Consider the following 27,229-nt stretch of genomic DNA (forward strand, 5'->3'; position numbering starts at 1 on the left):
ACGTTAGTTTAGTATCTGGGGAATTCAGATCCGTGGTAGCGCATGTGCACCATTTATAAAGTTTAAGTATACCGTACGCGCGAACACAGTCGCGTCTACGGTCTTCGTAGCACTACACGTAGCTCGGTTACGCGGCTGACGGCTACGAACTTCCAACGCTACGATTTTACCTACAAGTAATAATGACAGAGTGAACTTTTATCAATTATTATCAATAAGTGCGATGTGAACTAATGATGTTGTTGGGAAAACTTTTGTTTTATGTACATTTTGGACTTGTCTTCCATGTTGTGATTTGTTTTAAGGATACAGTTGGTAAGACATGGTTAAAAATAATTGTTTTTATGACCATATAAGGTTCTCTTTATTATTAAATTAGAAAATAGAAAATAGTGCAACTACAATACTAGAATAAAGTAAATAAAATTATTATGAAAGCGGATTAAAGTATAAATACACATAAAAGACAAACCCTGATATACTGAGACACAAAAAAGTAAAATAAAGTATCTACCGATTGATTCTGAATATAAGTAGAAAAAATTAAAGTTTTAGCCGTAGGGAGTGGAACAAACTACTTTTGATATGTGGCCGAAGTTTGTCGTTTACCTTGGTTAAAGTGATATAAAACAGAAGAAACTCTTGAACACTAAGTTTCAAGCACGTATTTTTGCATGACTTTTGATACATTGCCCACTTGAGATAAATGTGTTATGGAAAGAACATTGGATAGTTTGATAGTAAACGGCGCTTTTATGGATTATTCTAGTAAACTAAGCTTTAATAATTTTATACTATTAATGATTGTTTGCTTTCTGTAACCCATTTTATCTATTTATATTAAAAATGGCATATAATATTTAATAGTCAAATAAATAAATAAATATTAGGCAATTCAACATTTTAATATTAATTGAACCTACAGGGCAATTCAACAAATTAATTTAAGTTTAGATTCGTGTTTATAATAAAGTCAAAATAAATTCCAAAACAGAGAATGATCAGTAATAATAATACCTTTTGATTATATTCCGAGTAGTCCTAATGAATCGTTTGCCGTTTCGTTTCGCGGGTCATTCTATTTCCGCAAAATTGAAATAGCTATAATAAAATTTGAAATACATTTTGTAAATTTTTATAACCCAATTAATGTTTAAGTTAATTCATAAATAAGTAAGAAGAGTTCACTTTATTACCCGCAAACTGCCTCTTTCACTACTAATGAATTCTTTATTGCATATAAAACAAAATAAGTGCCAATATATCTTCAAAATAAAATGGATAATATATAATGCGCATGTAACGAGCGTAATTTAGTTGTAAAAAAATTATAAATATTAATACCTATATTTGGCACATGTTTAAAGGCCAATTATACTATTATATCGAAACCACGGTTAATTTTATCTCGAATAATTGACAGTTAAATTCTAGATACCAGAGAGAGCAAGAAATTCGTAAAATCTTAAATAACCCTAAAAGCTTTTAGACAGATTTCTTGATTAAGACTCGGCATATTCGCATGTATCTATTCCGGGTGAAGGTAATTCAAATGAATTTTATTAAGATCACGTACATGCCTTTTGCCCTTTGAATACAATGTTTACTTGAGGGTTGTTTTTATCATTTCTTCTAAAGAAAACATGATACAAACAAAGGGAAACAAAATAACAAGCTCCACAAAACTTAATAATTGTTTTAATCCACTTATATTTTATGTACCTAATAGTAACACGGTACGAATCTCATAATTGTGTATATTATAATTTCAAAACATAATAACTGTATGAATTTAAGGCTTATATCGGTACAAATTAATGAAAGGACCCATAATTATTATTACTAGTGGTTACTTATACAACAATGGCATCTGTATTTACTCACAATCAAAAACATTGTTTTTGTTACCCATTAAACAGGAATAACGATCGGAAATGCTTCATATATCTTAATTTGAAACGAAGATACCTTCCTCACCCTTACAAAAAAAAAACAAAAACTTCCTTAAAGTACCGCTTTCGCCGACTTTATCCATGTAATAGATAAAAGAAGCACTAAATGCTACAAACTTAAGTTATCAAGCCGACTGCAGCAACCGTAATTTCACGGTACGACGTACGTCACGTTGCACGGTACGCTAACAGTAAATGTATTTAAGGCAAACTCATTTGCGCAAAGCGTTCTGCTCCTAATCCATACATGCTTTGTATTACAAACAAATGTATGCGCGATAATTCAAGACTGATTACATCGCTCAAGGAAGATAACTTAAAAAGCAAATCTTGTAAGCGAGTGACTGAATGTATATTCATACCTATTTACTCGCACGCTTGACGCGTCTAAATAAATGAGGACACATTTTTGCTTTATATTTTTGTTGTCTTTGTTGATCGTGCCGGCTGTTCAAAAGGTTATGATATCATATTTTAGGAACGTTACATTTAGATATAAAAACTAATATAGTTCTGTATATATGTTTTTGGAATATGGCATTTTATTAGTGTAATATTCCAATTTGTTAGTGCTCTGTGAAAATAACCTTTATTGTGTTCGTCCTTTTAGAGAAACCGATAACATTTATATACTAAAAAAACTCGTTAAATAGACAACTTTTTGAGTTACTTTTTTACTGTTTTAGTAGGCGATCCAATCAAGCCAAAGTACCGGCAAACAATAATCTAAAATCTGCTTTAACAGAGGAATAAAAGCTTCTTGAGGGCTTTTATCTAACGACGATCTTAACGGAGAATCAATCATAACAGACATACGAAACCTGCAAAAGTGATTGTTGTTTCACATAAGCCCAAGATCTAAGCCGGCTTAGTGGCGTCAAGCCCTCGATGTCTCTCTCACTTACCCGGCCAATTTAGAAGATCCTCTAACTAAAAACATACTCTCTATTAATCAGGTTAAGCTGATTGGTTCCTTGAGTGAAGAATAGTTTCATCTAGTTTGTGAACGCAGTCGAAAAACTTTGGAAACCCATTTGTCTTGCTATCTGTCATGAAATATTCACGGACTACAACATACATTGAAGTTTAAGTAATACAAATATGAATGTCTAATAACCATTAAATATTAGACTTTAACGTTAAATATTAAACTTTAACGTTAGTGCAATCATATGCCAATCTTTTATGATCAGATACATTGTCCCTAAAACTTTTATTAGTGGTTTTAGGACAAATTCATAAAGGTGTTAAAAAAAATAACTAAACAATTTTGAAAGTAATGCAATTAGAAGTAAATATAATCAAACAGACACACGATATTAAAGCAGACATTATTACGCAGCATAACAGAACAAGTCTTAGAAATACAAAACTGATTTACGTAAGCAACAATTGTTGAATACATTGAACAATTTTCATTACAATAACCTTCCGGGGAGAGTCATGTTGTGGCCAGCTGCCGACAAACTTCGCTTGCTAGGTCCGCTACTACAGTAGAACACTCTCATAGGAATGCGAATAATAGTCTTATATTAAGTTAAACGATTGCTCTACATACTGCACCTAAATTAAAAGGTAATCTAATTCAAATATAACTAAACTTGTACACATAGGCATACAATAAATTTTTGTGTATTTTTAGTATAGAGCTTGCAATTAACATCTAAGTTAACGTCCATTACGACAGACTAGTAATAGAATAGAGCTAATGACATGGGTATAGAAAATGAACAATAACTATATTTCTATTCAGGCAGCTATTGACTGCCGTAGCCAAAATTCATCTACCTATAAGAAACTAACAAAACGCTTGTAACGTCGTGTCGATATATTTTAGCCATATAAATGGATAGTATGCACTCTTACTGAATAAAGTTTATTTTAAAGTTCATACATTTTGCAAGAGACAAAGATCACCGGATATTTTATTTATCTATATAACTCTACTCACTCTAAACTGCTCTATTGTCGTACCAAATTTGTACTAGGTATATAAAATAGAAGTTTTTTTTATTCAGATTAATAGATAATAAATTATAGATATTAATTATACTGAAGGTATTAAAATCAAACGACAACACTACTGATATTCATCAACAAATACCTTTCTATTTTTCAGTTAAATAAATATTTTTTATCCTTAAACTCATAACATTCATATAAAAATAATGTTTCGAAATTTTATCTTAAATAGAATTAGCGTATGCTAATTTTCCGCAAGCCTCGGGTTACAACAAATAAGTGTCGTCTGTTTCAACAGTCTTTATTACCTCATAAAGCCACTCAGAAAAACTTATACACACTAATTAGCGTTCGTTAGCTGCATCAAACATACATATTTTGGTATTTCCACATTAAATATGAGATAATCCTTTTCATTTCTGTTTCAATTTATAGTTTAGGATTCATAGTATCTTGTTTGTATAAAATTGTAAATGTTTGTTTAAACTATAACTCGTTTAATATACTGTATAGTTTAATTAATTATTATTAAATGTTACAGTTAAATAGACTACGTAAGTATAAATAACACATTAGAACAGAGCTTATGATATTATGTGTCCGTTATTACAGCATCGCGCTTATAATTGGGCAATAACTGTTTTAAGGCGTCTCCATCCTATCACGTCCGGGCAACTTCGCACGAGCCATGAAATTAAGAACAACTGAACTTCATTTATCTCGGCTTGTTACTTCTCGGACGATAAGGTTTGGAAACACGGCTGGAAACTTCCCAAAACTTACAAGCAACTTGGTCAAAAGTTGTCGAATCACGCCGATCGTTCACAAATTTGTTAGATACTCGCGCTGTGTTTTAAAATAATCTATGCGTCAATTCTTATCTGAAAAGTTAGATGATTTGTTGCCGAGACTTTCCACATTTCATTGAAATAACGAAGTTTCGTCAAACAAAATTGTTCCTACGGTGAAATATTTTTTGTCGTTCTAATAAACAATATGTTCACATTTCTACGAATCGATGATAGTTATTATTTATTTTTATGAGTCCTTATTATTATTGTGTTTTTATCAATAAAGGAACAATCATTTTATGTCACTGTTGTATAATTTTATCATTTACATCAAGGAATTGTCTTAGTACAAAGTAATGCTGAGTTTACACCTACGTTCAATCTTCTCTAGTAGTGAGCGGATTGTAATTTATCTTTAGCTAATGGATTGCTATTGGTCGCCTACACAAGGTCTATTTTAAAGTGGAATAAACTTCTTACATTAGGATGGTTGCGTGACGCCTGAGGTTAGTAAATTTGGCACGGTAGAGCGGCATAGCGAAGCCGCGGTTTGATACTCAAATATACCTATTACCATCAACCTCATAGCGACATGGCTTGAAAGCATTGTCTTATTCGTAAATAGAAAATATTTATTGACAAACATTGTTGCAGAGTCACGATACATTGCACCGATTAAATACTGATCGTAAATTGAGATTAGACAATGCTAACAAATGCGTAGTTCTTAGAAATTGTTAGATTAGAAATCGTATAATTTGTTCCACTATTGTACCGTTGATATAACATTTATTTAACCCGACAATACAATATATCGCAGTGCTTGCTGTGGTTCTGCTGTTTGCGGTCTTTAAGGTTCATATTTAAAGTAAAACCGCTGACATTGATGTAGAGCAATTTACGTAGAAAATCCAGGTTGAAATGGTAGAAAATGTATATAAAAATAGTATTTCAGTACAAATATTTCAATGCACAATTTTCGAGCCTACTCTGTAAAGCATTCTTTGGATATCAATAATCGTGTTCTCATTTCTTTCAATGCATTCGACCAATTTTGATCTTACACGAAAAAAGGTCCTGGAAAATCTTCGAATACATTATTTTAGCATGACTATCTGACTATGACCTGAAACATACACAATATTACAAACCAACAGATCTGAGCTGATTAATCCTCGTTGAAACAAAACAGCTATACCCAAGTTTTAAGAATATCCACACGATGGTAGGGGAGCAAATTATACAGAAGTCCTAATTAAATTCTTTGGTTCTTTAAATAAATGCGCTAGTTTCTACGTAAAGTTCCTTTTAATTAATAATTAATTTAATTTAATTGCGTATTAATAAAGGCCATTATACGAAACATAAATCGTATAATTTGTTTGGTCCACAAGAGTGAGTAAATACTACAGAATTTTGGCAATAAAATTTTAAAAATATGTAAAAAGGGACTATATAGTAACGAATCAGAACATACAAAGGATAAGTAAGCAATCAGAAATCAATAGCCTTAAAATACACCTTCTATTTTGGTTTTAGAGAATAATAGATTCAAAAAAAAAATTCAAAAATTCTTTATTTGGAACATAATAACAAATTGTACATAAACTTAAATTACGATGACATCCGTAAAAGCATAAGAGCTGTGGCACGGATGCCAACGCCCACCTCCATACATAAAATAAGTTCCATCTTAATAATGTAACAAGTTTAACAATAATATGCAAATTAAGTCGGTTAAAAATAGAAAAAAAAAGTAGTACAAAATTCTAGACAGCAGGTGTGTTTGTGAGACTGAAGATGTGTATCCGTGAGTGTATGAGTATATGAGTGTGTGAGTGTGTGAGTGTGTGTGTGTGTGTGAGTATGTGCCAGTGTGTATGGGTTTTTCCAGGTTTTAGACTGTAAATTTAATAATTTCTTCAGTTTCTTCATACGAACGGGACAAAAGCCAATCAAGGACTATATTTTTAAGTTTAAAATTACAGAGTGGGTAGATATTTAAAACCTGATTGAGTTTATTATAGATTAAGGAACTAATAAATGGATAGTGGCGACCAGCTACCGCGGTTCTGCGACGTTCAATAGTACACACCCTGTCATATCTACGCCTGGAATTTATAAGGTTGGGGTCATAAGAAGTATCCAAGTGTTTTCTCATAACAATTTTTAGTATATATAATTGACGTACCGACGGCACTTGGCATAGGGCATACAATTCGCTAGTTGGAAAGCGGAGAGGTTTGTTGGTGATTGTTTTAAGTACAGCCCGTTGGGCTCGTTCCAAGCGAATCATCAGAGATTTAACACAACCTCCCCAGGTGGTTAGACAGTAAGAAGTAACAGACTGAATCAGTGCGTAATAGACCGTTTTTAAATAACGGAAGTCTATCACTCCTCTAAGGCATTTGAAAACATATATTAATTTTCTGACTTTAGAACAAACGGTATCGATCTGTTGCTTCCACGACAATGTTGGATCTATTGAAACTCCCAAATATTTTAAACTAGTGGCTCTCTCCAGATGTGTACAACTACATTGAACAAAAGGGTCAGTTTTGAGACAGTCATGGGCGCAAATGGTGAATGTTAGTGGGGGCATGGACGAAATTTTGGGCGCAAAAGTTATAAATTTACTTTTCGCAATATTGAGGGTAAGAAGATTTTGTTGCAGCCAATATTGGACAAGTTTTAAGGCGTTTTCAGCAATACTACGTACCTCATTCCATGTCTGAGCATAAAGAATCAGAGTAGTATCGTCAGCATACGAAATTATTTTACAATTTTTGAGAGAGAGGTCACATAAATCATTAATGTAGAGTAAAAACAGGGTAGGTCCTAAGACACTGCCTTGAGGAACGCCGAATGAAACTGAAACATACTCACTCTTGATGCTATTAATAACGACACATTGTGTACGGTCAGAAAGGTAACTGCTAAATATATCCAGAACAGAGCCTCTGATACCACAACGTTCCAATTTGGATAGAAGAATAGGAATAGAGACAGTGTCGAATGCTTTAGAGAGGTCCAGAAAGAGAGCTACAGTTTTCAGTTGATGCTCAAAATTGTTAATAATGCAATTAGTTAATGACAGTAATGCATCTTCTGTAGATAGGCCCCGTCTAAAGCCAAACTGGTTTTTTGAAAAGACATTATTAGAATTAAGAAATGTAAGAAGCCTGTTATTTAGGACTTTTTCAAAGATTTTGGATAAAGCTGTAAGCACAGATATCGGACGATAATTTGCGACACTATCTCTATTTCCACTCTTATAAATCGGATGGACAACAGCTCTTTTAAAAACAATTGGAAACACGCCTTTTGATATGCAGAGGTTTAGGACATAACAGATAATAGGGGCGAGAACTTGTCTTGCAGATTTAATGACGGACGCGGGAATACCATCCCAGCCAACTGCACATTTGTCTTTAAGGTTGTTAATAATTGTAAGGATTTCTTCGTTTTCAATGTTCAGAAGTACCATTGAATTTACAGGAGTATTTAAAGAGATTTGTGGAAAGATGTTTGGGTTATTATAATTATTTGAAGTAGCCGATCGAGAATTTTCAATAATTTTATGAGCCATATCCTTACCCACATTCGCAAAGTAATTATTGACTGAATTAACGGATAGACTGGGACAACTACACGAATTTAATAAATCACTTGCATTAGAATCCTTTCTTTTTTGTCCGGATATTTCCTTTATGACATTCCACGCAGCCCTGGGGTTCTTTCTGATTTTCTGGAACCTACTTTGTTCGTATTCTCGTTTAATTTTCGTTAAAAGCTTATTACAGAAAGTACGGTAACGGATGAATATCAATTTGTTGAGAATATTTTCTGGGTGTTTCTTAAATTTGCGATAAAGTTTATCTCTGTGGCGAATACATTTCAGAAGACCGGGTGTAATCCAGGGTTTTATTATGCGTTTTCTACAAGGGATTGTGCGGCTATGAGAAGTAATTATAGAGGATAAGGTGTTAACTAGGTTGGTTGCTGACTCATCTGGATCAGTAGAATCTAAGACAGAGGAAAAATCGGTATTTTCAAGCACGTTCACAACCGAGGGAATATCAATATGAGTATGAACAGAATAATTATTCTTAGATGGTTTTGCAATTTCCGCATGTATAAAGCATAAAACCGGGTTATGGTCAGTAAGCGTAGCATCAAGGACTAAAGTAGTAGCTTTGTATGGCGTACGCAGCATTACATGATCAAGACAATTGCCTTCGCGAGTTGGGAAAAGATGAGCAGGCAATAAAGCGTGTGAGGCCAATAAATTAAGATACTCATCGGTGGAAGGATCTGCGTTATTTGCAATTATATTAATATTGATATCACCGATGACCAGAATACTTTTGTTTGATTTGATAGAAAGGAGCACGTTATCTAGACTCGTAATAAAGGGATCAAGGTTCCTAAAAGATGGTGATCGATATAACGCTACTACAGCAAGAGAATTAGGAAATTCCAAAATAATACAATTAGCATCATTTAGTGGAGGTAAGGTTACTTTGCAACTTAAACCAGCTCGAACATAGGTGACCACGCCTTCATTTTGAGTAGTAAAATTAGATTGATGGTATTCGTATCCTGGAAGAATTGGAATGAATGGAGCCTTGCTTAACCAGCATTCTGATAGAACAAGAATATCAAGCTGATATCCGAGTCTATGCAGTAAAGTTTGAAAAAGGTTGAAATTACAGTTAATGCTTCGGATATTAACATGTAAGACTTTAAAGTCTCCAAAATTTTTAACATAAGAAATGCTATCCTCTGGTTGGCAAAGATAAGAATCAGACACCGAAATATTATCTATATCGTCATTAATAGTATTCAAGTCATTCATTTTATAGATAGAATAGAACAAGGGAATACTAACTGTGATGAAGAACTAAAGAAAACAAATCTAAAATCCGGAATAGTTGAGAAAGAAGTAAATATTTTGGAAAAGTGTATGATATGTGTAAATGTGGTGTGTGCTAGGTGTGTAAAATATTGTATGTAAAATTTATTATTACAATCAGAAACAATTATAAATGTAAAATAGATAAACAAATTTTTAATATAATATATATCACTAAGAAGAAACACTATGGAAACACATATTAATAGTCATATTAGAGTGTCCTGTTTCACCTTTGCAATATCCAATTCGGTATTAATTCTTATCAATGGCCCGTTTTCCTTTTTACGAAGAAAGATCTTTCCGTGCGACACCCAACAAAACTTAAAATTATGTGTGTTTGCAAGGTCACGCGATAAGAAAAACAATCTTTTCATTTTGGCCGAAAGATTTTCCGAAATAAAAATATTTTTTGATGGGCCCTTAATATGTAGATGTTCAGTAGAGAGCTTAGACGGTCCTTTATTAAAATTTCGGTACATACTGATAATTTTTTCTTTTAGCAGACAGCTAGTCAGATCAACAATAATTGTCTTTGAAGTGGGCTCCTTGGATTTAATTCTAAAAATGTCTTTCACTTCGTGGGGCTGTACAGCAACATTTAATAATTTAGATGTTTTTAAGAATGTATCCAGGAGAGAGGATTTTGTTTCTGAGGTACAGTTCGGGATATTTCTGATTTCAATGCATGTTGATCTAGATGCGCGCTCAGAAATCTCTAGCCTGTCTTCCAGTGTTTTAATATATTTAGCGTCCGCATCCCGCGCTAATTCCAAATCATTTATTTTAGAGGATAAAGAATCACATTTTTCCGCTAAGAATTCAAACGACGTCCGCATAGTCTCAACCGAGTCACACAACTTTTCAAAACTTTTATTTTGCTCCTCTTTAAAATTTAAAAACATTTGCTTGATTTCAAGCATAAAACAGTCGAGCTTATCTTCGTCACATTCAGTGAACTTCCTTTTACGGAAAGTGACATTAGTTTTTTTTTGTCAAACTAGGCTCAGATGAGCAATGGTGTAAAGTTTGTTGAATAATCGGTACAGTAAGCACGCTGGTGGGCGCGTAGGCTTGGTCGCTAACATCCGATTCCACAGCCGGTGCGGGGGTGGAGGGGGGAGTGCGCTTGAGGGGCATGATTGTAGTATAACGTAGAAGCAGAGGGTAGTTTTAACGGTCAAACGGCAATCGCTAGGAGATTATGCAATGTAAGTCGAACAGCAGCGACGGAGTTCAAGTTATACTTGACGCGATCGACAGATTCATACAAAATTGCTTTCCGTCCAATATAAGTTGACCTCTAATGTTTCTTTCAAACTAATTACGAGCGTGTACTGATTTCTTCTTTTTATATTGTACGGGTCTGGGTTTATGATATTAATAGATCACTCACATGTATTCAGAAGATTTATATATTTCTGGTTCATTTAATTATAATAAAATTAAATTATTCACTTTATAACACGATAAATTATCGGATTAAACTTGGATTGAAGCAAAACACGTCTAAACTGCACAACGGTCCGGAGGGAAGGGGAAAGATTCTAAGAATAAAACCGAACCTTCTTTAAAACAATAAATCTTTGCGTTCGACTGGTCATAAATATCAAAGTCAAAAAGGGATTACTGTGCCTGGCAATTATATAATAACAATTTTTTCCTTAGGCCAAAAGAAGTTGCCATTTTTTCACGCAATACTACGCAATTCCACTCGATCTTAGAGCACGTTTTATTTCGCTCCAATATTTTCAAATTGTCGGATGCAACGGCACTTCGCAGAGAGCATGTTCAGTTTTGGTAGTTTAGTTGGAGTTTGTAATTCGAAGTTACTAAGAAACCATGAACATTGGGCAGTTTTAGCATGACGCAGACCATTAGTGGAACGACGCATTTTATAGGGCGAATATTCCCCCTGTCGCTTGCCCCTACAAACAATATCACTCACAAGGGAAGCCGAAAATAAAACAAGTACGCTTTAAGGGCCACAACAACAGACAGTGTGTACTGTGTAGTCGCTAATCCTACTCAAAATTATTTTTTTGAATTGTGAAAACCGTTAAAATATTTGCAAAAATATATAATATATAACTCTCTCTTAAGTTCTAATGTAACCAAATTAAAATAATTTTCTACCCTAGCAATGATGAAAGTCGCTTAAGCAAGAAAAATAATATTACCAATAACATGGGATTTATTTTCTTCCAATTTATTTTATCTGTGGATCGCAATCGCAACTGGTGGATATTTTCCAATCTCCACGCTCATCTTCCTCAAATATCTTTATTCGTTGGACACGTAGTTTATTTTAATGTTATTTTTAAAATCGCAGATTTGATTCTTGGTTACGTATCTTTTATGAAAGTATATTTCAATTTTCAATACCTACATAACCTTCATTTTAATTTTATTAAACGAATGAAATAGTCATGTTTCATTCATCACTCTATTTTAACGAACCAGCTTAAATTCACCACAATTTGTTACCATTTCCTTGACATTTTATTGTCAATTAAAAGGCTTACTTTGTAATTTCGTTTCGTATAAGCTTTACTAATAACTTTGATATTTTTCAAACAATGAAACTTAGGGGAAAGCGCTGATTGAAATCTCGCGTACCACAAAATTTTATCACTTTGTAAAGAATATTTAATTTTGCGAAGCTACAAAAATGATACAAAAACATCAAACAGGAATTGTCATAATGAACACATTCAAAATACATAACATTTGTATATGGGTTTAATAAAAGAAAATTCGATATTGACGCGCTCGCTATATTGTATTTGCAGTATTGACTTTGTATAGGGAAAAACGTTCATTATCGACTTACTCAGACAAATAAAACAATATAGCTCCCCGAGGCCCGCTTTGTTGGATATTGCGTCCCGCAAGCAAATTTGCCCAAGGCACAATAAATGCTTAGGACTGTACGTGTGAGAATACAAGCCGACAACGATTATGTTTGTACATTGTACGTACACAAATATATGGGCGTAGATAAAATGAGGCTAGTTATAGCCAAGAGTGACCCCGAGGCTCGCTAGTTGAGGAGCCTTGTTAGTTCACGCGATATACTCGTACGTTCAAATTGTTAGGGATGTACATATAGATGAGTGGAAGATAACGATATTATTAAATATTAAGGTATAGTTATTTGTTGTATACGATAAAGTGTTAATGAAATATATTATGGCCATACTATAACATCTCTAAAATCAAATCGAATTGTAAATAAATTTTGTCTAATTATAATAACTTAAATCATGTATTTTGTGCAAAATAGGTACACGGTTTAAGTAAATACAATTACTTCAATTTTAAATAATGAATTCCTCGATTTTTTTACATTTAAAAAAACCATTTATCGTCAGTAATTTCTCAAAACGAAATGCATTTTATCAAATCAGTTAACCCATATCTTCATTAGCTCAGAATTTACCTTTCTTTGCAGTTAAAGAACTTTGCGAGAACAATAGAATTATATTGAAAGCAACAGAAAGTTTCTTCACTTTTTCCTTTCAAGTATAATTAAGCGTCTTACTTCAAAGTAGAAGGCTTTAATATAATTACTTACTTTTATATTTATTTCACGTAGAAAAAATATCGATTATTATTTTTTCTTTAATTAATTATGGTCTCCTAAGTTTGACTTAAAAAGTTTTATAAAAACTGCTCTAAGAAAGTATTTGGTTCTTTTTTCGCAGAATTTCATGAAGTAAATTACTCTAACGCTATTTAAATTATTTGTGTATATTTTTTTTATATTCAGACTGATATAATGAACTCTACATTTATTATCTTATAGACTCTTTTAGATTAATTTTCAGGATAATTTTTGATTAGGAAAACGCACATAGGTACCCTTACATGTATTTAAATTAAATACTATTGTGTTAGTTGCAAAAATAAAATTCATAATACAAGGGGATTATGAGTGTTCACATTTAAAAACGAATATGATCGTTCCCGTTCCCGTTCCAGCCTTTTAGGACGTCCACTGCAATTCATAGGCCCCAAAGATTTCCATAACGACCGATCACCAGCTGCAGCATCCTGACTCTAGCGGCTCCCCGCCACTTTGATCAGCAAGAGAAGATGATCGATCTCTATAATATTATTCTAGATCAATTTGTTTGTTCCTTCTGTTATGAATATACAATTAAAAGCAGATCTAAACAAGACTAGCTGCTAAATCGCTAGAGCTCAATTGGAAAATTCAAATTTCTATTTACTTTCATTTGAGAATTGGATAACTGTCCAAAATAACGCCAGTCTGGGAAATAGGACAATAGTCACTGGATGTATTCGAGATCAGCTTGTCCAATAAATGTCACGATATGAAATGTTTCTGAATGAAAAACGAAGGTTATACGTGCTTTCCTTTGTGACGGACTTTGTAAAAAACTTATCCTCAATTGTATTAAATCTTTACGTCGGCACGATCAAACAAAATCTTATTTTATTTACAATAATTGTATCGTTGACTATTCGTTTGCGCCGGCTTCGCTCGGTTTTTTTTATAATATCGCTTTAGATAATAATACTGTTCCATAAGTTACAGCAAAATTAATTAATTATATCTTGGATGTCACACATCCTCGAAAAAAAATATTTATTCAGATCAATATGAAATGTAATGATATAAATTTTCAATAAAAAATAATAAATTTATGTATTACTTATTTATTTTTTAATATATTCATGCAAACTATTTAACTATTTCTGCACGATTCAGATTACTGAATCTTATTATTATGCTTAGATAATATCCTGATGTTTTATGGCCGATTTTTCAATGCTTGGATAAAACTTATTCGTCGAATAATGTATAAAACTACCATTTTAAAAACGTATTCTTATTGCCCGTATTTGACAGTTTACGTGACATTTTAATATTAACTAACTTGGCAAGTTGGTGTGAAAGGGATAAAAACATACAGGCGTCATTCAAGGTCATATTTTCTTGTTACAAGTTAATGGTCATAGTGCAATCTCCAGTGTATTAGATATAAGCTTCTTGTTTATATACTTTATTGGACGGATAAGTTTTATCCAAGCATTGAAAAATCGCCCCTTAATAAACTAATAATAAATATTTTGTTCTTTATAAAACCTCTTCACAAATTTCATAGAAACATTCCATTTATCTCTATTAAAAATAATAGAAAAGAAACTGAGTGCAATGTGTGTAATTCTCAGAATGACGTGTAGCCTCAAGAGTACGTGTTCAGAATAACATAGGAACTGGAAATCTGTTACAAAATGTAGTTACAAGTGTAATCTCTTTAACTAAATGCGATAAATTTGTGCATTGTTTAATGATAATAAGAAAAACGGAAACATATCAAACATACAGTTTATAGTGACGTAAATATTTTAACATACAGGTACAACACAATCGAAATCAAAGGAATTGTTAATATCTTTGTTGCCAAAGTCAATACGAATTATTATTTCATAATAAAGAAACATGAATAAGGTCGTCCGAACGAAATTAATTAACACGGAATATTGACATTATCCTGCAACGATTTTTGCAATACTAAAGATGTAATGTTAATATTTTTCAATGTTGTTATTTCATACAGATTTATCCAATTGAACTGTAGACAGATTTGTATATTTTGAAGATTTAAACGAATACTTTTATTTCTAAATAATTGTTTTATCGATTATAATATAAACGTTATCATCGTCGACTTTTAAGATTGGGATTTATTAAAAAAACACATTTTTTAATATATATTACCAGAAATATAGGGTTGAATATAGCTTAAAATTTTTACATATTTGTACTAAACAAAGGAATAACTAACAATAACTAAGAACAACACTCAGAATAACTAAAGGAATAACTAAGAATAACACTCAGAATTTATTTGGATTGCACGGAAAATTAATCATTTATTGTTGTATTTTAATTTATATAATTTGTATATAATGTATATACATTTTCATAGTCAAGCGACTCTAGAACTATTAAGTATTAGTAATGAGTAATTATGAGGTGTTAGCAACACAAAAATCTTGGGCAGGACGAGAATTCTGGCGTGAGATGGACTCATCTCACGGATGGAGTTTGGCAGTTTAAATATTATAACCTATGCTCGAACTCGTACTCTGTTCCATATTCACTGAACCACACTCTTCATTATACAACTAATAAAGATATTTTCAATTGATTTAAGGTTGAAATGAAACGAAAACATTTCTTTAACTTATAATTAGCAAACAAGCAGTCATTCGACCGTTCTCCGCTATATCGTTTCAAATTTATAACTGGGCTTGGGTGGGACCCATTTGTTAGGCACTGTTTACTTTTATTTCGAGCCTCAGATAATTAAAATCTCCTTCCACTTCACTGTTTTCATAAATTCAAATATCATTCAATGTCGTACAATAAGAGTAAAAATTCTATTTTATGATGAGTATAACTTTATGATAAAATTATTTTATTAATAAACTAAAATTACTGTTTCTTTTTAATTGATAAAATTATACCTCTCCTAATTCTCTAGTGATCTACTTGAAAATAAACTTTTCATCATAGTTAGGATTATTTTGATGGAAACAATAATAAATTCAATAAATTTTATTGTAAAAATCTCCCAAAAGGTTTTTCAAAATATGTTTAGTTTACAATTGTACCTTGCTGATCTTGTTTCATACGATAAGTTGTATGCCGGGGGTTCTTACCCATGTTTTACTCATCCCACAATTCCATGGAGAACCCCATCGTATTAAAGAAGGGTATAAATGTATCTCCATTTCACATTATGCACGCCCCTTCTTTTCATATTTATTTACACTTAAATGGATTGCAACTTATATTTCGTCCATAATATCCATAACCGATAATATCTTTAAAAACAATATGTAAATTAAATATTCAATGAAGAAAGTGTTAGAGTTGTTTAATAATTCACTATAGGTGACCAGAATCAAATTATCTTAAGAAGCTGTATATTATTATAAAACTATTTTATTAATAAACTAAAATTACTGTTTCTTTTCAATATTTTATATACAGGTACATCACGAGACTGGCTTGTTTTAGAACCGAAGTTAGTTAATATAGCACTTGACTAGAGTGTGAAATCATGACCTAAACTACCAAGTTTATCTTCTTAAAGACAATATTAAGTATAGGTATATTATTTTACAAAAAAGGAAAAATATAATAAGATAATTCAAATGATAACGTTAATTGAATTCTGAATCACTATAAAAAACGACCTACATACGACTATTTCATTAAAATGTTTAAATACCATTTATGAGATTAAATTTTCTGTGGCATAATTAAATAAAACTTATTTCCTGACATGTTTGAAGATTGTGAAGAATTTTCAACTAAAGCTGTGAGAGCTTTGCATGTCATGTTTAGCTTTTCAAGGTCAGTTACGAACACTTTTACTGAACTTAGAAACATTTTAATTAATTTTATTTTTAATTCATGTTTAATGATGTGAGTTACTATAAAATTTTTATGTTTACTAATTATTAAGGTCAGTGCAGCATTCAATGAATAAACGTAACTCGTAACTGTTAAAATTTTCTTTGTATGTTTACAATCGTACTGATCATATATAAATAAAAAATTCGTTTTAAACGTTTACATTGGAGCCGGTTAAAAGTAAATTTAGAGAACTAGTTAAAACATTAATTGGTCTCACAATATTAACCATTATTGATATTGTTATTATACATACCTGATTTTGCCAACAGCAACCTATCATTTATTTTTATATCTTACCATTCAACATAAAATTGATATCGATTTTGTAAGACAACATAATGCTCAGTTATGGAAACCGACCATTTAGGTTTTAACATAACACGCCGCTGGGCGAACGCTATCGAATAACATAATATTTGTAGACGCGTTTCAACGGTCTAATTATTATTAGTTAAGCTTAACTTGGGCTTTGTTAAATACAAGCTTTGCTCGTACCTTGTTAGTCGTATTAGAGCACTCATCCCCCACAATTCGTACACAAATAGCACAAAGCACTTAGCATACAGCACCAATTATAAAATCCACGAGCATGGGTAACGTCGATGCTTGCTTTAAAATAAATTGAGGCAACAAATTGCAATCTCGCTCAATTAGGCACGCGTGTTGCATGGATATAAAATCAGCAATTTAATCAGTCGTATTAAGTGTATTGTAACTGTAAATAAAATTTATTAATCACACTTATTTGCAGTAAGCTCCAATAATGAAGCGTTATGATTTTGAGACCCAATCAACTGAGTGTTTACTTGGAAAATATCGTTTATTATTGACTTGATATTCATTCAATAGAGAAAGAAATATAAAAAATATAAATATTGTTAACTTTTTTAACATTGGAATCTTTTGACAAATGAATACTATAATATACAAATATTTTTTGCTCAACCTTATCCTAAATCATCGACGTATTTGAAATCGTTCATGAGTAAAAAGGGTAAAAGGCAAAAAAATAAATTAATTGGAGATTTGCACAATCAAATCTGTAATCTGCTCTTTGGTGAGGACAATTTAAGCTTATGATCGGCCCCTTGTTTTATTTGTCAACAACTTTTTGTTATTTGTTAATTCCTTTCTGTGTGTACATCTTTATGAACATTAAAGTCTCATCTTTTAGTATACTAACAGCTAGTATATTATTATATTATCGGTGCTAACAGTTACCAGTGGCTAAGTTGGTAGAAGTTTTACGTACTGCTTAAAAACTAATTATAATAAATTAATAAATTAAATATTTATAAGAAAGAGCTTATATCTTGCCCTATACTATTCTGAGTTTGAGCTTTCTTCTTTTCTAAGTAATTATTAGGTTATTGATATTTTGTGGTAAGTATGTGATCTTAGAAATTATAATAATCTATAAACTCACCCCTATAATATAATAAATTATGTATGGCCCGATTTACTTTGATAGACAAAGAGAGAGAGAGCGAGACATTTGGAAAACAGCTCGTAGGTGCTATTATAAAAAAGTGATTCTACTTCTAATTAACAAATTCTCAGTCCTGATCCTCGTAGTAAAATTCTTTATACGGGATAAGTAGAAATCGTTTTATGTACGGTGCTAGAAATGGAAAACAAAAAACATGTTAATTAAAATATTTTATTTACTCCACTAGGTATAATTTAACTGGAAGAAGGTTTAAACTTAATCTTCTTGCATACTTTAGGATATTTAGTTAATATATAAGTATAGTTAATCAACTTATATACACCTCCAGAGTGAGTCTCTACATTATAACAAGCTTTACGAAGATAAAGTGTACTTAGAAGAAAGCTCTTTAGTACTTAAGTGCGTACAAAGTTTAAAAATTGTTACATTATGTGAACCGTGAATATTTCATATTATTTGGTTCATATATGAGTTTGCACGCGTTTACGTGAACCATTCAATTTGCCAACAGTGTAAGTTTGTTAAGCCCAGGTTTATATTACATATTTCTCAACACTGCAATACTAGAACGTTTGGAATCATTTGCATCAAAACTTTAAATTGGCTTTTTAAAACTTCGCGCAATTCGTACTCCAAAGCAAAATAGAATGTAATAACATAAGCAAAATTCTATGAATTTTTGGATGAAAGAATGGTCATTATGTTTATGATTTAATCTGATAAGTATGGTGAAGAAAAGAACAGCAAAAAATTCTTTATAGAACATTTTGTTGCAGAAGTACCTCGTTTTGAAGACAGCCTTAACAATTTGACTGTATCATTAGGAAGAGAAGCGGTCTTTACCTGTGTAGTCAATGATCTGGGTTCCTACAGGGTAAGTGGTTTTCTCAATATATTACAATTAACGTTATGAAAAGAGTCTTTAATAGAACAACTCTTACCTAATGTTGTATACCTTGGGTAAATAGAAAAGCTTCTGTTTTAATGATGTTAACATTTCAGATGTATGTAAATATCCAGAATTCTAATTGTATATCAAGTATATATTTACTTTTATATATATATATTGTATATCCTAGAGCTATAATTAACAAAAAAGCTATGTATATTATCAATTTATTTCTTCAATTATTTGAAAAAGTCAAAATGCTTTAATATAAAGTATAATCTTGTTTCTGAATATATTTTTACTTGTGCCAGTAGAGAGCTCACTGCTCATTGAGCATCTAATCATAATCGTTTATCAGGTTCCACCCGAATATTTCCGCAAATATTCAATGAAGTGTTAATATCAGGTGGCGTGGCTACGCGTGGACACGCAGACGATCTTGACAATAGCAACCCACGTGATCACCAAGAACCACCGAATTGCCGTCAACCACAGTGATCGGCGCGTCTGGTTCCTTCACATTCACGACGTACGACAGAGTGACCGTGGCTGGTACATGTGTCAGCTCAACACAGACCCTATGAAGAGCCAAACGGCATATCTAGATGTTGTTGGTGAGTTCAAGGAAAATTTCTAAATGATTACGCCCTTTTAATAACAACACAAACAACATAACACGATCGACCGCTTTTTAAAACTTTTACGCGTTTTACTAATTAACCTCCTTCATCAACAGGCCCCGTTAATTTGAACATTATGTAATCCGAAAGCGGAAAATATAAAATAATATTTCGATGATAAACTCCAATGTACGATTTAATAAAGCACTATTTATACACAACTGTAAATTTTGTTAAGGCGCACTCGATTTTATGTACATTCGTTACTCGCAGTTCATTTCCACACGTTAAAATTATTATTTTTAATCCCTTGAGACCGTAGTGCTGGCTCTCGATATAACGCCAGACTTATTTCAATTTCCATAGCAAATGAAGAAATCTACAAACAGATTTTCCATATCCGACTAAACGGAAAATTGATTTCAAGTGTTCGTTCCCAACTTGCTACAGTCAGCGGACTTTTATTTTATTCCATGCAAGAAATAACGTTATCAAAAACGAGAAATGATCAAACCTATCTGGAATTGCAAATTTATATATAAATTATAATATATATGATATAAATATATATATATATTAATATTATATTTTTATACGCTGTACCGTAATCAGGAAAGATAAGCAATCTTCAGCACTTAACACCAATCTAAATAAAAACAAAAGACACCTTCGGCGAAATTAAAACATTTTTCTGGTAACGTTAATACTTTTTTCTTTTTTTTATATTTAATAATTCTATTCTTTGATATGAGCTTACACAAAACAAAAATATTCCAGAGCTTTTCCTTAATACTCCTGATGTCAATGTCTTACGACTTTTGTTAGATTACGTTATGTTTTCATTATGATAAAGTACTGCTCTCTTAGGATTGCCCCGACATCTACTAGAAATTACAAACAAATTATGTCATTTATCATTTATTAGTCTCATCTGTGGTCTACCAAAACTACAATCGTTTATTAAAAAAAATTCTGACCACAAGTCATCACATGTTGTAGAATTCGTAAACATCGATGATTATAAAACGCTATATTTTCAGTCCCACCAGACATCCTAGACTATCCCACGAGCAGTGACCAGGTGGCAAGGGAAGGTGCCAACGTAACGCTAAGATGTGCAGCCCACGGCGTCCCCACACCCACGGTAGTGTGGCGGAAGGAGGCCGGAGATTTGCTCCCCACAGCAAACTTCAGCGACGCACAAAGTGAGGAACATTTCAATTAAAGAAACGTTGTCTTTATCCGCTGAAAATTTCTATCAAACATTTAATGGAACCAGCAAAATCATCCACGACGTTGTTGAATTTTTCATAAGGTATTTCTCGTTTCTGATTTCGGCAAAAGTAAATAATTTGTAAAGACTGCTTTATTTGTTACGAGGTTAATATTTTGTCTAGATGAGGTTGACTGATAACGATCCATAAAATACCCCATCATTGTTCAATGTCAAATAAAAAAGAGAAATCTGCGTAAGAATGCAGTAAGTACCTAACTTACGAGTTACGTTTACCAAAATGTAAGTGCTCAAGAGTAGGTCAAGCCCTCACAATACTACAGTTTATTACCACAAATAAAAACTGCGATTCCTGATAAAAATAATTTGCGCGATAAAGACGAAGTTTGAGATTTATTTAAGTTCTACGTTTACCGCAGGTACGCACGTCATTATGAAACTCCTGAACACCCCGAGTGAAAGAAATTCATGACTTTTGCTTTCTAATTTCATATCTTAGATCCTGCCTCTAGATAACTGTAGCTATAAAGGTTGCCGCTGTCTGAATGATGTCAGTATAATATTGAGGTCGGCAAAGCCTTCAAAATTAGTGAGCTTTCCTAGAAGGTTATATTAAAATGCTTTAATTACAAATTTAACCAACATTGCGTAATATCGTGTCCTAAAATCAATTCAACAAACTGTTGTATTTATATAATTTAAAAAATCTAATTTACTATCATAATCTACATAAACTGATTAAGGTAAAGATTGAAGAAACACAAGTTTATATATATTTTGATAAAATTGATAGTCCTAGATAAAGAAGTACTAAAGAACGCTATGACAATCGGCAACAAAAGAGCAAATAGAGGAACGAATAAAGCTGTAAAACAGTCCACACAAACGGCTAACGCCGGCTATATTTCGCAGACACTTCGGTGAACGGCGCGGTGCTGCACCTAGTCAAAGTGTCGCGGCTGCATATGGGGGCGTATCTCTGCATAGCCAGCAATGGAGTCCCGCCCTCCGTGAGCAAACGGGTCATGCTTGTCGTGCACTGTGAGTACACCACGCGATAGTTCAACATTTAGCGATAACTTATAGTGATAAATTGTTCGACGATTTTTAAACTGCTATGGTGTTTTAAATCATTTTGAACGTGTATTTTTAAAAGCTTTGTGAATAAATTTAATATACGTTGTTGATGTCAACTTTGTTTGTGTCATATTAAAGTTGTTAGAAAGTGAAATAGTAGTGACTCACAGTGACTAGTTCTCCAGATTTTATTATTTTTTATACAATAGATCTACTACTCAAAAGTAAAGCCTGTGCTGAATTACGTATTTTTTCTAAATTCATTGATTAACTTCTTATTATAATTATGTAACTACAAGTTATATTTTACTTGGCAGTTATAAGCTTTTTAGTTTTTACAATGATCTCAACGGTCCAGAAAACAAGTCTGTATTTCAATATAATTGGGAAACCACTAGACTCAAATTTACAAAGATAATTAATGAAATAATAAAAATCAAAAATTGAATTGATTAACAAGTGGAAAACTTGAGTGAAAATTAAGCGAGTCACGAATTAACCACCTTTGTTGCGAAGCCTTTGTTACTCCGATCGTATAATACAATAGACAAGAAATTCAGGTACTATTTAAGTTCTGCGAAAATTCTCAATTACTTACGAACATTTTAAACGTTCTTAGAGCACTTAACTGAGCACTAATCACTTGTTATGATTTGTTGCAGTTCCTCCAATAATGACAATACAAAACCAATTAGTGGGAGCCAAGGAAGGCGATACTGTATATTTAGACTGTCATTCTGAAGCCTTCCCGAGGTCAATAAACTATTGGACGATAAACGATCAAATAATATCACAGAGTAAGTTTCATTGTAAAGTGTTGACAACAGGGAAATAGGGCAATCTATTTAGTGCTGTCACTCTCCAACCAAATTATTTAGTATTAATTAAATTATTATGTCAAATGTTTTGGACATTTTTGGATTGTATTTTTTGTTATTGAAGTGAAACTTCTATATCGGGGTTGGAAAACATTTTAGTGCAACATTTTTTCGTTACGCGTGACATTTTTCGTTACGCGCCATTTTTTTCTTATCCCTACCACGCGTGATTCGACGTATTTCTGTAAGGTTGCATAGAGTAAATTATTTTTTTGAAAAATAAGGTCATAAAGAAGTTTCACTTCTTACGTGTGTACACTTGTACACGCACACATTTTTTGAAGTGAAAACTTCTTTAGCGGCGTTGAGTATAAAATCTTAAACTCGCGTCAGGACACGTGACCTGATCGAAAAAGCGTAAGTCGGATGGATATCAAACATGCTCAACGTTAATAATCAAGTTTTCACTTCTGCCGGCACTCCCAGAGTACAACCCGTCTTTTTTTTATTATCAGATAATATGAAAATGCTTAAAAAAACTTCTACTCATCCATTAAAAGTAAAGCATTAAACACAAATAAAAGAACACAAATAATTTTGCTTGAATTATTTCATAATAATACAAATCTAAAAGCGATCTTAGCTAACTTTCTTTTGATAAAAATAATCGTGTTGTGGTAATCGAATTATTCGAATTCTAGCTGACAAAAGATTTGAGATTACGGCCGTCGAGAGAGGCTACGAAGTGGATATGAAATTAAAAATAAAGAAAGTTGGCAGAAGTACTTTTGGGACGTACAGCTGTATATCAAAAAACTCCTTAGGAGACACTGATGGAACTATAAAACTTTACTGTAAGTATTCCTTTATCTATTTTGACATTTAAGCTCTGTTAATCCATGACAAACTATACAAATTAAATGTTACAATTATATTAAATATTGTACAAAAGGTGACCTTTACATTAATTAAAATATGAATAATGTATCACTATTCAGCTCACAACGAAAATAGCTAGACTAAAACGAAAATTATGATAAATTAGACACCCGAAACTTCGTAATTTTTAAGGTTCTTTTCAACTTTTTTATATGAAAATTACAAGTTCAGAGCAGAAATTAGTTTTATATTTAAAAAATACCTAAAAAAACCCCATCGAGAAAGATGCAAAAATAAATATTAGAATTTGTCCCTTAAAATCATTAGCCATTCAAAACTAAACTTTCATTATGAATCGAATGTATAAATTCAGTTTGAATGAAATATTAAATCAATCTAATGGACAATTCGTGTAACGCGATGCCATTGAATTGCAAACTCGCAAATGAATGGATTCTTCAAGCAGTAACAGACAGGCATTTGCTTGAATAGTATTCCTGTAAAGCCCTAGTTACCATGTTCATTTATCCATGAAACACTTCGTTTACATATCTCGCTACGTAATATTTCACTGCATGTTCCTTGTAGATAGGGATATCTAGCCCCTAGTGTAAGCATGTGCTAGGTTCACGGTTTACCGGCCAAAACGTATTTTATTTAATAAAAATATGAAATCGTGTCACTTATTATTTATCTTAAACGGTTTTTAACAAACAACATAACTTCTATCTTTTAGCAAGAAGGTCTTAGCTTATTCAGTACATTCAAGTTTGTTAAAAAATTGGATATTTAATTATTTTTTTTTACTTTTTATACCAAAATATTAATTGTTCTCAATAATACGGAGAAATATTGTTGAAAGTTGTAAATATTACCCTCATTGAAATGCGGATCGATTATAATACTCGTATCTATTGCGTGTCAACAATTAATAACATACAGAACCCCCTTCATAAATTGATTTAGCGTTGAATAAATTATAGATACAATTGAATAAAACTTTAGTAATTATGATAAAGGATTATTTATTTAGGATTGTCGACATTAAGATTTTAACAAATTTCTCAAATACATATCACCACCTATCTTTTAAAGATGTTCATTTTGAAAAAAAAAGAGCTATAAAATGAAATATTTGATTTTATTCAATTACTTGTATTCTTATGAAATATACCTACATATAACCCGAAATTGTCAATAGCTACGAGATATTTTTAGAGTTTATTCCAATAATGTAGGCGTAATTAAACTTTATACAATTTAATTTTTTGTTAACCATTTATTTATATCCCTTATATATATAAACTAAAAATGGATAACTCAGTTATAACTGTCAATATCTCAAAGGCAGCTGTGCGTGGGAGACATGGCCAACGTGTATAGTTTTATTGACACACCTAAATCAGATTGTCGCAGTCCGTTCGGTTCATTAATTCGACCGTGCAGTTAATTCTAATTTGCAATCAAATTCAATATACGTGAGATAACAGCTCCCAATTAATATTTACAGCTCTATCGGGGAAATTTGAAGAGATGCAGTACAATGAAGTAGATTTCGAAGAAACGCCTGACGTGAGCGAACTGGAGGCGCTCAAACGGAGCCGTGGATATAGACATAGATTTCATGTGCTATTATTAATAGTTCTACTTGCCATATCATAATGCTATTTGTATATAAATTATATTGTTACATTAAACTTTTCGATGAAGTGTTTTTATTTTTAGATCCTTTCAAATACAGTTTATTTCCATTTATAGTTACACTCTCCATGATCTTCTCAAGTGTTTGTTGAGAAATAAAAATGCAAGTATTATACAAAATACGAGAGTCAATTAGGATATAATTGGCCACAATTGTGATTGTACCAGAATTTCAAGAGTGAAGCGTTCCGGCTACGTATCGGTGAAACTCGCTTTGATCCACTTACGGGCTTTGCGGTAAAGCTGATAAGAAAGCGGTTTCCTACTAACATTTAGTATGTACATTAACGATCTCGAATTGCTAGGCTATTTTTTCCTTTTGTATTCTTCAAATGCTTTTAGTTTCTCAGCATGTATTGAACTTAATGATTCTGTAAGCATGAATAAAAAATGCGGTACCAACTACACTTTTGTTGCATTGAGTCTCTAAGAGTTGCATTACACAAATATCAATCTGGATAAACGTATTTATTTTTTATTATGGTTATACAAGAATAACGCATGTTTGTTGGAGATATAGGTAATTATGGTAATATTTGACTAATTCGTTAAAGTAAGCTGGCGTTTTAATGCTTTACTTCGACGACATCTACGTTACTGATATGGGGTAACAGAAGGGTAAGATTTTGGTACACAAATTGGTTTAATACGATCATTACCTTTAACTATGTAATAGATGCCTTAATATAATGTGAGAGGTTTAAATAACTTAGGGTGTACTTAAATTTAATATTAACAAGACTAACAAAATTACAGACTAAAAAAACATACAAAAATATTTATTTTGCGTTTTGCAAAATACAAGAATATATTTTACAGTAACTAACATGCACGAATACATATAAATACACATAAAGATAATGTATGAACAATTTTATCAAGCTTTCCGTTTAAAAGTTCAATAGTTTTTATCTGAAGTATATAATTTTATTATTATATAAAATAAAATTAATTAATAATGACTTGCCATCTATAAAATAAATTCAAAGAAGTAACAAGAAAAAACTTATGTCGATTTCATAAAGTTCAGAGTATAAAAAAATACAAAATGTAAAAAGAGCCAGAAAGCTCATTTACGTAGCTTTAATTAATTAATGAGAGATTTCATGTTGTTACCACGCAGAGCTTATTAAATCTTTCTTTTATCTATGTTTTTCATAATAATCTAATAATCTCGCAGTGCAGTTGCGGAAATGTAGAGGAAATTTAAATAATCCAAAATTAAAATAAAGCGGAGAGCATCTAAAGCTGCATTTATAAGTGTTTAAAAACCTCTTATTCCGCAGTGAAACTTTAATGGGCCGCTTTACTTGTGCAAATTACCTTCACGTTTAATTTCTTAACAAACACTTCATCCTCACTTACCTTTGTCTACTTTTATATTTAACTTTTAAAAGTATACCTTAAACTTTCAATGGTGCTACTTAATGATGTGTTAAAACGAAAAGTTTTAATGGTATTTTATGATACATAAAGAAA

The 27,229-nt window shown here is 31.9% G+C and overlaps 1 protein-coding gene across 2 annotated transcripts; it reads left to right on the forward strand.

The window, feature by feature from the left end:
- Positions 1-104: 104 nt before the first annotated feature.
- Positions 105-25,711, forward strand: LOC149908495 (lachesin-like). Of its 2 annotated transcripts, none has more exons than XM_090102291.1 (8): positions 105-315; positions 19,294-19,406; positions 19,828-20,035; positions 21,082-21,246; positions 22,188-22,316; positions 23,015-23,149; positions 23,872-24,024; positions 25,560-25,711. In XM_090102291.1, exons 1-8 carry the CDS (start codon positions 234-236, stop codon positions 25,709-25,711), a joined length of 1,137 nt encoding a protein of 378 aa, XP_089958417.1. In that variant the 5' UTR covers positions 105-233. The 2 variants fall into 2 exon arrangements, with proteins under 2 accessions (XP_089958417.1, XP_089958418.1); XM_090102292.1 differs by having other exon boundaries at positions 19,309-19,406.
- Positions 25,712-27,229: the final 1,518 nt, after the last annotated feature.

The sequence above is a fragment of the Colias eurytheme genome, chromosome 5 (assembly GCF_061535395.1).
Source record: "Colias eurytheme isolate Ceu_HAF_F1 chromosome 5, ilColEury1 Martin Lab GWU primary, whole genome shotgun sequence".
Lineage (NCBI taxonomy): Eukaryota > Metazoa > Arthropoda > Insecta > Lepidoptera > Pieridae > Colias > Colias eurytheme.